Source organism: Puntigrus tetrazona, chromosome 10 (assembly GCF_018831695.1).
Source record: "Puntigrus tetrazona isolate hp1 chromosome 10, ASM1883169v1, whole genome shotgun sequence".
In the NCBI taxonomy this organism is placed as follows: Eukaryota; Metazoa; Chordata; class Actinopteri; order Cypriniformes; family Cyprinidae; genus Puntigrus; species Puntigrus tetrazona.
The window spans coordinates 4,067,159-4,080,253 of record NC_056708.1 but is presented as its reverse complement, the minus strand read 5'-3'; the positions used below and the strand labels follow the sequence as shown (position 1 = coordinate 4,080,253).

Genomic DNA, 13,095 nt, shown 5'->3' with positions numbered 1-13,095 from the left:
GGAACTCGGATGCACTCTCAGTTCTAGATTATATATCTCTGCATGGTGTTATAATTATTATAATAACTATTCACCTTGATATCCTAACGCACACGGAGTAGATATTTTAGGTATGACAAAATGTTCATAAATTACGTTATTAGCAGCCTGTGCAAGTAAAAACTAAGCCATTCCACTAACCGCATCGTAAAAACACACACACAAATGCAACAGGAGATATTTGCAAAACAGTGAATTTATGAGTGTTTAGATAAACACATCGACTAAGTGTGTCTGCTTATTTTAGGTGAGAAACTGTTAACAGATAAATACACAATTATAAAATATAAAGGCAGGCAAGATTCAGAACATACCGAATGCAACAGGAAAGGCAGCAATGGTGAAAACTCAAACTGTTAAATGCATTTCATCTATTAATAACAGTCTTTTTCTTTTCTTAAAAACAGTTCTTTATAATAACTCTGATTCTTTCATGAACAACCATTGCAATTAAGCAATTTTTGTTAATCTAATATCGTCTTGTCTACATCTGCACGGGCATCACATAAGTAAATTACAACAGTTAATAGCAAGAAAAGAACAAAAAAAAAAACACATTATAAAGCAAAATGTAAATATGGCTTTTATGCGTTATAAAAGATATCATTCGCTAGCAGACCAAGTTGTCACAAAAGCAAACATCGACAAAACATTAACAGGAGATGCTATTGTAACATTTCAAAGCTTTATTATTCTTTTATTTAGAAAATGATATGTTTTCTCCGTGAATTGTTTCGACGCAAAGTTAATCATTGCACTGCTGGTCCAAATTGCCACAAAAAAATTGCCAAAAAAAAAAAAAAAAAAAAAAAATTGAAAAAGTACAAATTTTGTCTTGAAAAGCTTACAAACACTGTTTGGCCCCTGCCACGATCACGAGCTTTCAAAACACACACTGCTGATCTGACCTATCTAGTACTGAAGAAAAATAATATAGACATTAAAAAGGATTTGTATATGCTTTATCCAAATACAACTAAACAATAAAGCTGGCATGGCAATTCTCCAAAAAAGTGACGGAAATAAACAAAACACTTAAAATAGACATCCTGATACATAGTTCACTTTTTACTCATTGCATATCGTTGATGACTTTTCTCGAGCTCTCAATGTCACTGATTAGTCTCTGGCGCGGCTCACTGTTCCTGTCCGTCCTCTCTGAGCTCTGACGGCAGGAACTTGTACTGTTGCTGTCGTATCATGGCCAGCTTCTTCCTGGCTTCCTCCAGCTCTCTCTCCTTCCTGAGCATCTCTTCCTGAGCGGCGATGATCTGAGGGCACACACACACACACACACACACACACAGATGAAAATCCACAATGCATAAAAGGTCCAGCTGTAAAAACGCTACAATTTATAAAGACGAGTGTAAACAAACTGCTTCAAAATGCACACTAAAAGTAATGAAGTGCATATAAGTGATATTTCATTTGTTGAGATTCAATGTTAATTCATTCAATACCATGAATGCAAATCGCGCTGGTTTGGTAAACCCTTATATTATATATAATAAATATATTCCTATATTTATCTATAAAACATTGAGGTTACGATATCAAATTGAAAAAAATGTGTTACAAATGAATTGGTTGTTTATAGTAATTGTGCATAAACGGACATAAGAAAGTGACATGGTAACGGCTTTAAATCACTAAATGAAAACGTAAATTGCTGTGATTGAAATGCTTTAACAAACACTTTAATACGCATCTAAATGTTTGACTTGTAGCTGATGTTCTCTTTACCTGAGCGATACCGCCTACCATCTTGCTCTTCACCATCACGGCCTGATCATCTTGGGCCTCGAACGCAGCCTTCTGCGCCGCCTTCACCAGGTTATCTGACGCCCTCTTGACGGCATTACCTGCAGCCTAAAGAGAAAAAAAAAAAAAAGACATTTTGTGCTTTACACAGCATTCAACAAAACCCAATGAAATACATATATTGTGTATATACATATATATTAGTCTTTAGACAGGTTGAGACACAGAGCTGCTTCCTAATGTTAAATTGCATGTGCTGTATTCTCACATTGAAAGTTTTGATTTGTGGCTAAAAGCACACCTACAAGTACATTACAAATGAAACATTTTTTTTTTTTTCTGCAAGTAAACTACGTTAATTTGTGGCTATAAGTACATTACAAATACAACTGTTTTCATTTTTGTCTGCAAGTGCACTATAAATGCAACTTTAATTTTGTGGCTACAAGTACATTAGAAATACAAGCACACTATTATTACAAGTACCTACAACTACAGCTTTATAAGTATACTACCCATTTTAATATGCGGCTAGAATTAAACCTTCGGGTACATCTATAATTTGTAGCTACAAGTACTCTACAATAACAAATACTAATTAGCACAACTACATCTACTTTATTTTGTAGCTACAAGTACAATTCAAACCTGTGGAATCATCCTTGATTACTACTGGCTAATGAGCCTTATTAAAAACAGATGCAAACACTTATAAAACACTTATTATCCAAACCAAAAACATATAAATGATAGCTATAAAGAAACCAGTACAGTAAAATTTAACAAGCGGAGGTTTGAAGTCAAGATGTTTTAAGGAAGGTTCTGTATGCGTCCGGACTCTAGAGATGGCTTTATAAGGAAATGCAGCTGTGGAGAGAGCAGCTTGAACCAAACACGTCTCCGGCGATCCTCCGCAAACGTTCCAGGAATATTCTTTTCTTTTTTTATGCCATCTGAGGCATTGTGCAGGGCTAAAGGTGTGATTTAGGATCGAGTGCGTTCAGCTGTCAAGAGTGCGATTTATTTCTGTAAGAGGAAGGACTGGCCCGCAATTTATACACAAAGTAGCACAGCCGAGAGATTACGCACTTCTGTCGCAGAAGACATTTTACATTACTGAGCACGGCCACAGACAAATTCGGTTCACATCTTCTAACCAAATACTGTTGGTGCGACATGTTATTTTATGCAGATAAGAAGACTTTTTCCTCATGGACAGACCGCAGGAGTGGGATAATGCAGAAGGGGAAGTATATCACAGTTAAAAGCAGACTTTTTAAGGAGAAAGGCAGACAGAGCATGTGCATTTCTGTGAATAAAACTGTACTGGGTGAGCGACACCCAGTTTAAACTTCTTAAAATTCATATATCAAAAGATCATTCAAAATACTGTCATCTGCTGCTCTGATTGTAAAATTTATTGGCTTAAAGTCAAGTATTTATGACTGGTCAGAGCAATGCAGGCCAATGGCGGTCAGTGACGGCATTCTATATTTTGTGCATTTTTCCATTCATTCATCGCTAGTTATAATCTACAATTAGAACTAGTATACTATAAACATTCCTATTAGTGTCAAATTAGTGTTTCTAACAGAATGTGACAAATTACCCAACCCATGTTCATTATCGTGCATTTCAGAGTTTTGTTATTAACGTCCCGAAGCTTAACAAACAAAAATGAACATTGTAAATTGATATAATAAATGTAATTCATGTGCCCATTTATATAAAATTCAGAAGCCTCCCAAGCAGCTCTCAGCGCCTCATCAGCACTGCTGTTATCACAAGCACTCATCAGAGCACATTACGCTTCAGACAGCTGGAGTGTGTAAGACAAGATGATGGAACTGCGTCTATTCCTGCTCCAGAATTACATTCATCTCACGGCTGCAAGGCTAAAACACAGCTAAACTAAACATGGGACTTTACCAAGAGAAACAGCACTGGATACCATAGATATACACACACTGTATGTCTGACTTTCACTGCATGACAAGACAGCATGTAGCATCAGCTAACTAACCATGTTACTGATTTGCTCATACGCAGCTTATGCGTGAAAATTCAATACGGTGCCCATCATGACTGAAAGATAAAGTGGTGATCTCGAGTTATTAGGTTTTAAATTTAAACCTCAGCCTTCACCCTGTGCAGGACGACAGCTGTCTGGCTGGAGGCAGGAGGGGTGCAGAGGGTTTCACTGTGCCACTAAATATTTAAAGGCTTTGTTTAGAGGTGGACACACAACAGCTAACTACGTTTAATTGTGTCAGACCACTGTAGGAGGCGGCGTTTTAAAACGCTCATTTTAGGATGCAGGTCAATTTGAACTATTTCTTGTTGCGATATGATATTCGCCTTAAATAATAAAAAAATGGGTTTTAGTGCCTTTTTCATTTAGGAGGCTGGTGGTGGTGTTGTAACATTGTTGTAACACACTTTGTGCCCCTTAGGCCCATTTGAGCATTGTTTAAACGCCCACAGCCTACTTCTGAGTATGGTTGCTGACCATATCCATCCCTTTATGACTATAGTGCACCCATCTTCTGATGGCTACTTGAAAATGCTTTTCCACACTTCCTATGTTTAAATTGTTTACAAGAAACAACACTTTTAAAATATATGTTTTCATGTTAACTTTTTTGTAATATGTGAGAAAAAGTATTACTGAGTGTTTTTATCCAATTAGTTTTTTTGTACTGAATCTGATTACGATCAATCAGACTTCACTTTTACACACACACACACACACACACACACACACACACACACACACACACACACACACACACACACACACACACACACTCACACACACACACACACACACACACACACCTCTGACCTGCAGTCTCTTCATGGTCTGGGAGTCCTGGTCAGCCTTGACCTTACAGGCCACCAGCAGTTGAGCGGTGGATGCTGCCACCTGTTTGGCCAAGAAATGAGTTTCTCCTCGCTGGCGTGACCCTGAACCGCCCAGAGTTAGCCGCTTCACACAGGTTGTTCGTAGCTGCAGCCACCATACGTGCCTAGAGTCAACGAATTCATGGACAAAATATATATATATATATATATATAACACCCACCTCATCAAAAATTACTTCATGTATCTGAAATCTCTGCATCTAAACTAGAAATTGAGAAAAGTTAAAGTGCCAGTTCACATTCTGTCATCATCTACTCTCCTCATGTGGTTTCAAACCTGTATGATTGACTTTTCTTCTGAAAATGTCTCAGGGCATACATGTCAAAATATCAAAAGTCAATGGAGACCAAAGATGTTTTGGACTTCGCTGACTCTGGATGAAAATAAGAATAATATTCAAAATATCTTCCTTTGTGTTAATAATGATTTGACTAAATAATGACAGAATTGAAATTTTTGTGCTCTTTTAGCTCTACTTGTGGCAGTGACCTACAGCAGAAATGAGACCCTGTGACCACTGTCCATCATCCACATGCGTTTGCTGGGATTGCCTTGACCTGACAGAGAGAGAGAGAAATGCATTACTGATTGAACAAAGGCTGAACAAAGCACATGATATCTGAGCATTCTGGATAAAAATAACATTCATCGAGGGCATGTTCATACCTTCCCTTGAGCCACCAACTCTCTCTGAGCAGCAGATGCAGCTTTGACCAGAGCGCTGGTGGCTGCAGCGATGGATTTGGCTGCTTCCCAAAATTTGTTCCTCAAAGTTTAGACTTTCATCAGCTTCCTGTTAATCAGACCAGAGCAAGCGTTCATTTCCTACCACCGTCTAAACATCGTGACTGATCTTAAAAGTGTGCGCATGCGTATGGACACATTGTCACAATGGCTTTTCTTTCCGGTATAGATAGAGATGATGATGGATGTCAGTTCATGCTACATTCACAGTCTCGTATAATTTGTGTTACCTTAAATCCAAATCCAAACTGGGTAATGCAAATGGGAATAGTTACACAAATAATCAGAAACATTAGCTTCGGAATATATGAGCACTGATTGGGATTTTCCAAGCTGAATGTAAAATGTCAAGCAGTATAGCGTGTCAGTTAAGCTGCTCCTGAGGGATGTGGGTTTCCTCACCTTGGGTTTGGCCCGGGGTTTGAGCTGCTCTAGTTTCTTAGCGGCAGCTTCAATGGCAGCTGCGGCTCCCAGCAGCTCATTTTTCGGCGTATGACGGTCGGGTCCTCAGGATCCACCCATTCTGTACCTAAAGAAAGCATCATATAACCAATCAAACTCATGTGCAAGATTGTGCTGTGTATCTGTAATAAAAAAAAACACTGTCATAAATATATACAGTATGCACATATATTATGTATGTATGGATGCAATTAATCACAATTAATCATTTGACAGTAGTATATTAAATATATTTTTGTATTAATAAACACTAGATAGGTAGAAAAACCTAATATAAAATATTTAAAATACTCTGCTTTTTGTTATTTACACAAATTGACACTGACTCCTCTCTCTCACACACACACACACACACACACACACACACACTCTCTCTGAGATTCTCCTTGTCTCTCATCATGTGTTAAATGAGGTCTGGGTATTATCACCCGAGGAGCTCTCAGATCACTTTCAGTGATGGGTTGCAGGGATTATCCTGATAAATCCTGCTTGGATTCCCTGCTCATGATGCAGAACTGGAGGCGGATACTTGACCTGAGCTGATGGAGAGGACAAGAGGGCAAGAAGTACAAGAGAAGCCCTAGATCTAGACCCCTGGCAGCCAGAAAATAATCCACTGATTGCTGGATGGCCAGAGCAGAGTGTGTGTTCTGAGAAACATGACACACACACACACACACACACACACACACACACACACAGGGTGAATTTGTACCTTTTCATGGCCTCTGCAGCCTGTATGAGCTCTGTCACTGAACCGGCCACGCGCTTGGAGAAGTTTGCCAGCTGCTGCTTAAGGTCATGACTTGGTTTCTGAATGATCTATGGGCAGAGATTGCAATTACAAGAGAACATTAAAACATCCGAAATAACAGATTGTTAAATCAATCTGATGACAAACCGTTCATTGCTGTTAGACACTCATAAGCCAACTATAAGACGTGAAATGTAGAGGTGTGGTATGTGTGTGCGGTGTGTGCGCATGTGTGTGCTTTGTCCTCATGTGTCCTCCAGGGTAAAGCAGACAGAACAGGTGCGTAGGCCAGCCAGAGCGTCTGCTTGGAATGACAGCCAAGAAAAGACTTGGCCATGAGTAGGAATGTTGGGAACTGACAGACAATACCAGAAAACACACACACCCAGTTAGACAAACATGCTGCCTGTCTAGTGTTTCCATGTGTGCTAATAAAGGCAGTCTTGGCTTCTTTCAGAGTTCCTATGTCGGACTAGTGCGTTTCACAATGATTTAGTTGTATTTTTGTTTCTGAGACTGTGCTAATCACTTTAAATGTCAGGAGACTATATTTGGGGTTGGATAGATGCAGGTTGCAAAACACTCATGGAATACTATTGGACCACAGTGATAGAATAGTGTTTCATGGCATTTATTCACAATGTAAAACCCCAAAAACATTTAAAATATATTAAGTTGAGTAAAATTAGAAAAATATTAAGGTTACATCTTAAAATATAAAAAGAGTATTAGATGGCAAGATGGTAACAGTTTTACTACTTTGAGGAGTAGTTTTGTATTATATTATTACAACAATCATATTTAATAGTTTTTTTCCTTATCATTTTTTCTTTATTTATTTATTTCCTATTAATATGTGTACTTAAACCTGCAAGAAAACTCTTAAAAACTACAAACATTATCTATGAAGAATCAAACAAATATGTTGTTTATTATATATATTATATTATTATTTATATTATATATTATATATTATTATAATAATTTAATCACATTAATTTAATAACTTTAATTTTGTTTCTCAACAAGAGAATGTCACCACTCTAAAGGATTTTTTTAATCTGACATTTTGCTGCACTTGTAAGGATTTGGCACAATACAACAACATGACTATGGAACCCTGTCTCTTTCTGAATATTACATAAAAACTGATAATTCATCCCCTGCTTTGCCTCCTCTCCCATAGCTGTAAGCATACGATTAGAGTGCACCCACACACACACACACACACACACACACACACACACACACACACACACACACAATCCATAGAAAAATACTCATTCGTGATCAAAGTGAAGTCAAAAATGTGGCAAAATGTTAAATTATTCTGCAAACCATTCAATTATGACATCTCTCATTCAGTATCTGAAAACATGAACAATTAAGAGCTCAAATCAAAAGCATTTTTGACTAATCAAGATGCTATTAATATACTGTAGGTCTCAGAATGCATCCAAATGTTACTTCTCTTGAAAAAAACAACCATTATAATCACTAGCGAGAAGATCGTGATTTTACTTCAGTTGAACTGAATTTTAGAAGATTTGACTAGATTAGAGAAAATCATGTCATGAGAACGCATAGAGGATATATGACAAAATTTATAAGGAACATTTAAAACGGAAGTTTAAACCAAGCTCAAAATCAAAATGATAAAAAGTATAAAATCAAAAAGGAAAAATATAGATCTGTAGCATCCCACCAAAGGAGAAGGCCTCTGCATAAGACATTATATTATGTAATTTCTGTTAAAAGCAAGAGGTCCTGCTCAGCAGACACAAAACACACACGCTCATGCACAATCAGTCACCTTTAACTCACTGAAAGATCATGTTGGCAACCTACACATATGTATCAGAGAAAATAGAAAAATACATGAAGGTAAACAGAAACAATATTAAAATTAAAATTTACCTCATTATAATCTCAAAATCCCACACTCCGTACACCTCAACTGTAATTTGACAAATACTCTTTCTAATGTTTTACCATTTAACTACCTCTTTAATACATTTTATACAGATGTTTCAATCACTACCCACTTAGTGACAAACATACTGTGAGTTTGTGAAATATGACATTTCTCTGTGCTCCTTGGTGAATAGGACCAGCACATGAGGCTATTTCTCACCTGCTTAAAATCAACCTTGTAATGACCCCAAATCTGAAGGAGAGTCTGGAAGAAGAGTGTGTGTGTAACAGGGGTGGATTGTAGGTGGACATCACCACTTCAGCAGATGTCTGCAGCAGCTGTGTATCCTGGCACTCAGAGCCACGCAGTGCCTGAGCTCGAAGATCTCGGTCACCGGAATGCCGCTGCTAAACAACACAGCAGAAAATGATTTTCCGCCTAGAACGATACACTAGGAAGTCAAAGTTCGCTAATTCAGACTACTTTTACATATTTTTTATTTAGTCACTAAATAAAATTAAACTATTGAAAGTCGATTGTTTATACTGTTTTACTATCCTCTCCAAGCATCGGATACCCGGTAACTGATCATGGTCGCTGATACAAGAAACTATTTTAAGAATTTAAGCGCATGCAGCACAACTCAAGTTTAGAAAATAAGCGATAAAATCATTTTACATAAAACTTGCAATGCTGCACGTATCACACGTGAAATATAAATGAATATATAAATGCAATTTATAATTTTGAGTTTATAGCATTATTTTATACAACTGGATTTCAATTTCAAGTTGGATTACGTGAATAGCTGCATTTTTCATGGAAGCTTCAATTAAGAAAAAGTCATAAATAGAACGTGATTAGAAAATATTAGAACAGCTTGAGTCCCCTTATGAAGTCATTAATATGGTGGCGCAGTGGTCTCACCTCTGCAGGAGTGCAGCATGTCAGCGATGGCTGCCTGCTCAGGCAGGTGGGCGAATACATCCCTTGGCGTGCATCGAAGTCAGCAGCCACTGCTGCCGTACAACGTGATGCCTTTGGCTGTCATGGATGAACTCCTCTGGAGTGGCGGCCTTTGGGAGGAGAGGATCTGGACTGCTGAACACTGAATACCAGCAAAACATGATGTTGCCACAAGGTTTAATTTGCTCATTCAATGGACTCATCTAATACATACTTTCACTGTAAGAGCAGTGATGGCTATATATAAAAATGGTTGCATATTTTCAGTACAGTTCAGTGTGTGTGTGTGTGTGTGTGTGTGTGTGTATGTCTCAGAGCTGCCTGTTTGATGTGGCTCTATGGTGGCCTCTAGTGCATCGTGTGTGTGCCTTTATGGCCCTGCATCCTCCACGGCTTTCACCGCCTTCAGTAGAGACGCCACGCTTATTCTCACCATCACCTGATCCCACAGAAAACATCACACATCACAACTCTTGACACTTGCATTAATACGGCTTTATGACATTATGCTATTGATGACAGCACTAAAAGTGCCCCATTATTGTGTAAAATAGCTGTAAGAGAATGAAACAAAGTGATCCAAAGCTTGAACCTGAATGCAACTGCATTGCCCTTTTCTTTAGCGGGTTAACTATAAAAGTAATTTAATTTGTCTATGTGCCAATAGGTTGCTTTGGAGTAGCTTAAAATCAGCCGCTTCATATCAAGTGAGCAAATTTGGTTAAAAAAAGGCAATTATAAAACAGTTAAAGTGATTTTTTGATTTCTGTACATGTCAACCTGTGGTTAGGACACTGAAAAACTAAAATGTGAACCTTTCATAATCCATAAAGGTGCACTTTAACATAATCAAAAGAATAATAATATATAAAGCAATAATACTGAATCTTGTAATATTTAAGAAATATTCTAAATCTATATAGCGCTTGGTAGAAACAGGAGTTGTCTAGTAAGCCAAATCAAATAAATTAATTAAAAACAATTATCCAAATAATTAGCAAAACTGGTCATCAGCATAGTGTGTGCATGGAAGTCATGGAATATATAAATAACAAAAGAATATATAATATAACCCAAAACACAATCATCAGATATTGTCTTTAGAAAACATATACTACAAATAAAAAAGAAATAATAAAGGGTTAATTGATAAATTATTGCAGTCACATATCCCATATGCTTAAATATAACTTTTTAAAATAGAAATAATTATGGTAATGATTACATCTCAAAAGAAATGTGTGTAAACAGTAAATAAAATCTAGCAAGTGTAAGAATAGCTTCATTTAATGTTTTTTTATACTATTATATTTATCGCATTTATTCATATTCTGTTAGGTCTTATATTTTTAGTTTTCATACTTTGCTCTAGTAATTATGTTATATTTTATTAGCAATTTAAACTAGAAAGTTATAAGTACTAATAAATGTAAAGTTTTTTAACTAATATTGATATTTCAATATTGTTCTATTACCAACACATACTTTTTTTTTCGATTTGTTTGTAGTAATTTTATCTTTAGTTGTAGCTAACAATAACAATTACCAATCTGACTGCAAATGATTAGCAGATTCGCTTTTGTAGGTCAAATGGGACTGACTGGATTTCAGGTCACCTAATATTTTCACAGACTATAATCAGAACTGTCACTTTGATTTAGATCTAAGTTATTAAAGGTCTTGTGGAGAGACTGATGTGGATGAATGAGATGACTTTCTCTGTGTCTATACCTTAGCAGAGTTCTTGAGCTAAAATATGGTAGGATCATCATGAGGTTTGCTTCTACGCAGCCTCGTGGGCGCTGACTGTACTACCCAGAGCTTTAGCCATCCTTCACTTATTAATCAGAACCACCTAAGACATGACAACAAACACAGGATCTCAGACGCGTGTACTACAAAATAACATGTAGATCAGCACAGTGACTCAACAGTTGCCATACATAGAAGGTACTTACTGAACCACAAACATGGGCATAATCTCACACCTGCATGAGAGCATAAGAGGTATAAGGTATACTGTGGACGGGGCGTCCCGAGCTACCATCACAGCGTTGGTTCTGGAAGAAACTACCATCACCTGGGAAAGCCACTAATCACCGGACTCGCCGCGACCTGGAGCTCGCTTGCCGTGGCTGGGGATAGCTTTCACGTCAGGTCGCACCCAGTGAGCCACGACACTGCATGCTGTCTCTGACTGTTATCTCTTGGGGCCTTCTAGCCAGTCTGAATCACATATCGGAGCTAATTTCCAAGAATCACTCTGCGACGACCGCATCGCACCCAGAGCAATGAGCACCCAGAAGATAACGCCACTGATAAGCGTTGTGCAACGCCCACCATTCACCTATCACCTATATTACTAACAAACGCTCCCGGCCAATCGTAAACGCCTCTGTTTGTGCGCTAAGCAGCTTCATCCGCCTGACAAGTGGTGGAGAATGCCATGTTGAAGTTAATTCACAACACGCTGGAACAAAGAGAAGAAAACGAATACCAGCCAGCGGACGCCATTTTGTTTAAAGGGCACCTACCGACTCATCTTTTTTTTTCTTCTCTTGTCCCCTCCAGCTTGCGCCGACCGCCAGGAGATGAGGAGCTGCCACAGCAACCTGCCAGAGGTGTCCCTCAAGGCAGCAGATCAGAGAACACCTGATGACCGATATGTGGCAGCTCTACAGGAGCTCGCTGCCCAGGGTGCCGCGCCGACCGCGCCCCGCCGTGCCCGATCCCCGCATTCAAGCAGCTAACCTTCCTGGAAACACTCAGCCATGACGCACCCAGATTTTTGGTGATACCCGGTGAATGTCGCCACACGGAAGGATGGGATTCGCCGGCAGTGGGCACGCACACCCTGGCTTAAGTTAACTGGAGAAGCGCAGCAGCTTCTATGCTGCCGCTGACCTGGCTGCATAACTATGACGCACTCTGAAACGGAGATCCTCGAAGGGTCGGCTCGACCTCCGATCTGCGCAGCCCAGGGGTTCTCGACTGGCTGCTCACCCGACGCCTCACCGCCCGGCTCAAGTCGCCAGCTCACCCGTTTAGCCCCAACATTACTGATCAGACCCACCCCGCCAGATCGCTTGAGAGGGTGGTCATCGACCGCTCTCGCGGTTTCTTCGATCCTACCGCCAGGCGCAGGTCGCATGCAATCCCCGACGCCCTCGGAGTTAGTAGCGGCCGAGCTGGCAGTTAATCGCAGGGAGCTGGAGCGAAGCCACCTTTTCCTGGAGGGCACCCCAGAGCAGCAAGGCCGGAGGGTACCTGCTGCCAGTGCAGAGCGGGCGCGGCCTGCAGTAAAGGGGACGAACCCATGCCCACGGAAGCTTCTACCACCCCAGCCTCTGGGAACCCAGGCTGGCGAAGGGCTGTGGGTTACACCAGAGTAAAGCTCACAGGCGCTGCCGCCCCCATCGCCAAACGGGCGCAAGTTAACGCCGCCCTGGACTCTGCAGCGTGCTGCCGCCTGGCATCCAGCCCGCCAAGGCCTCCTGCCCACGCCCCAAACGCTCTGTCGATAAC

At 39.6% G+C, this 13,095-nt stretch overlaps 1 protein-coding gene across 1 annotated transcript in view; it reads right to left on the bottom strand.

Moving 5' to 3' along the window:
- Positions 1 to 611: 611 nt before the first annotated feature.
- LOC122352388 (talin-1-like) overlaps positions 612 to 13,095 on the bottom strand; it is a 66,609-nt gene continuing 54,125 nt past the window's right edge. The window contains 14 exon segments of the mRNA XM_043249801.1: positions 612 to 1,310; positions 1,786 to 1,911; positions 4,649 to 4,740; positions 4,743 to 4,779; positions 4,782 to 4,832; positions 5,223 to 5,261; positions 5,263 to 5,286; positions 5,876 to 5,979; positions 6,470 to 6,474; positions 6,651 to 6,757; positions 8,919 to 9,011; positions 9,633 to 9,712; positions 10,004 to 10,009; positions 12,322 to 13,095. Of these exon segments, the coding sequence (XP_043105736.1) occupies positions 1,176 to 1,310; positions 1,786 to 1,911; positions 4,649 to 4,740; positions 4,743 to 4,779; positions 4,782 to 4,832; positions 5,223 to 5,261; positions 5,263 to 5,286; positions 5,876 to 5,979; positions 6,470 to 6,474; positions 6,651 to 6,757; positions 8,919 to 9,011; positions 9,633 to 9,712; positions 10,004 to 10,009; positions 12,322 to 13,095 (1,673 nt within the window). The 3' untranslated portion in view covers positions 612 to 1,175.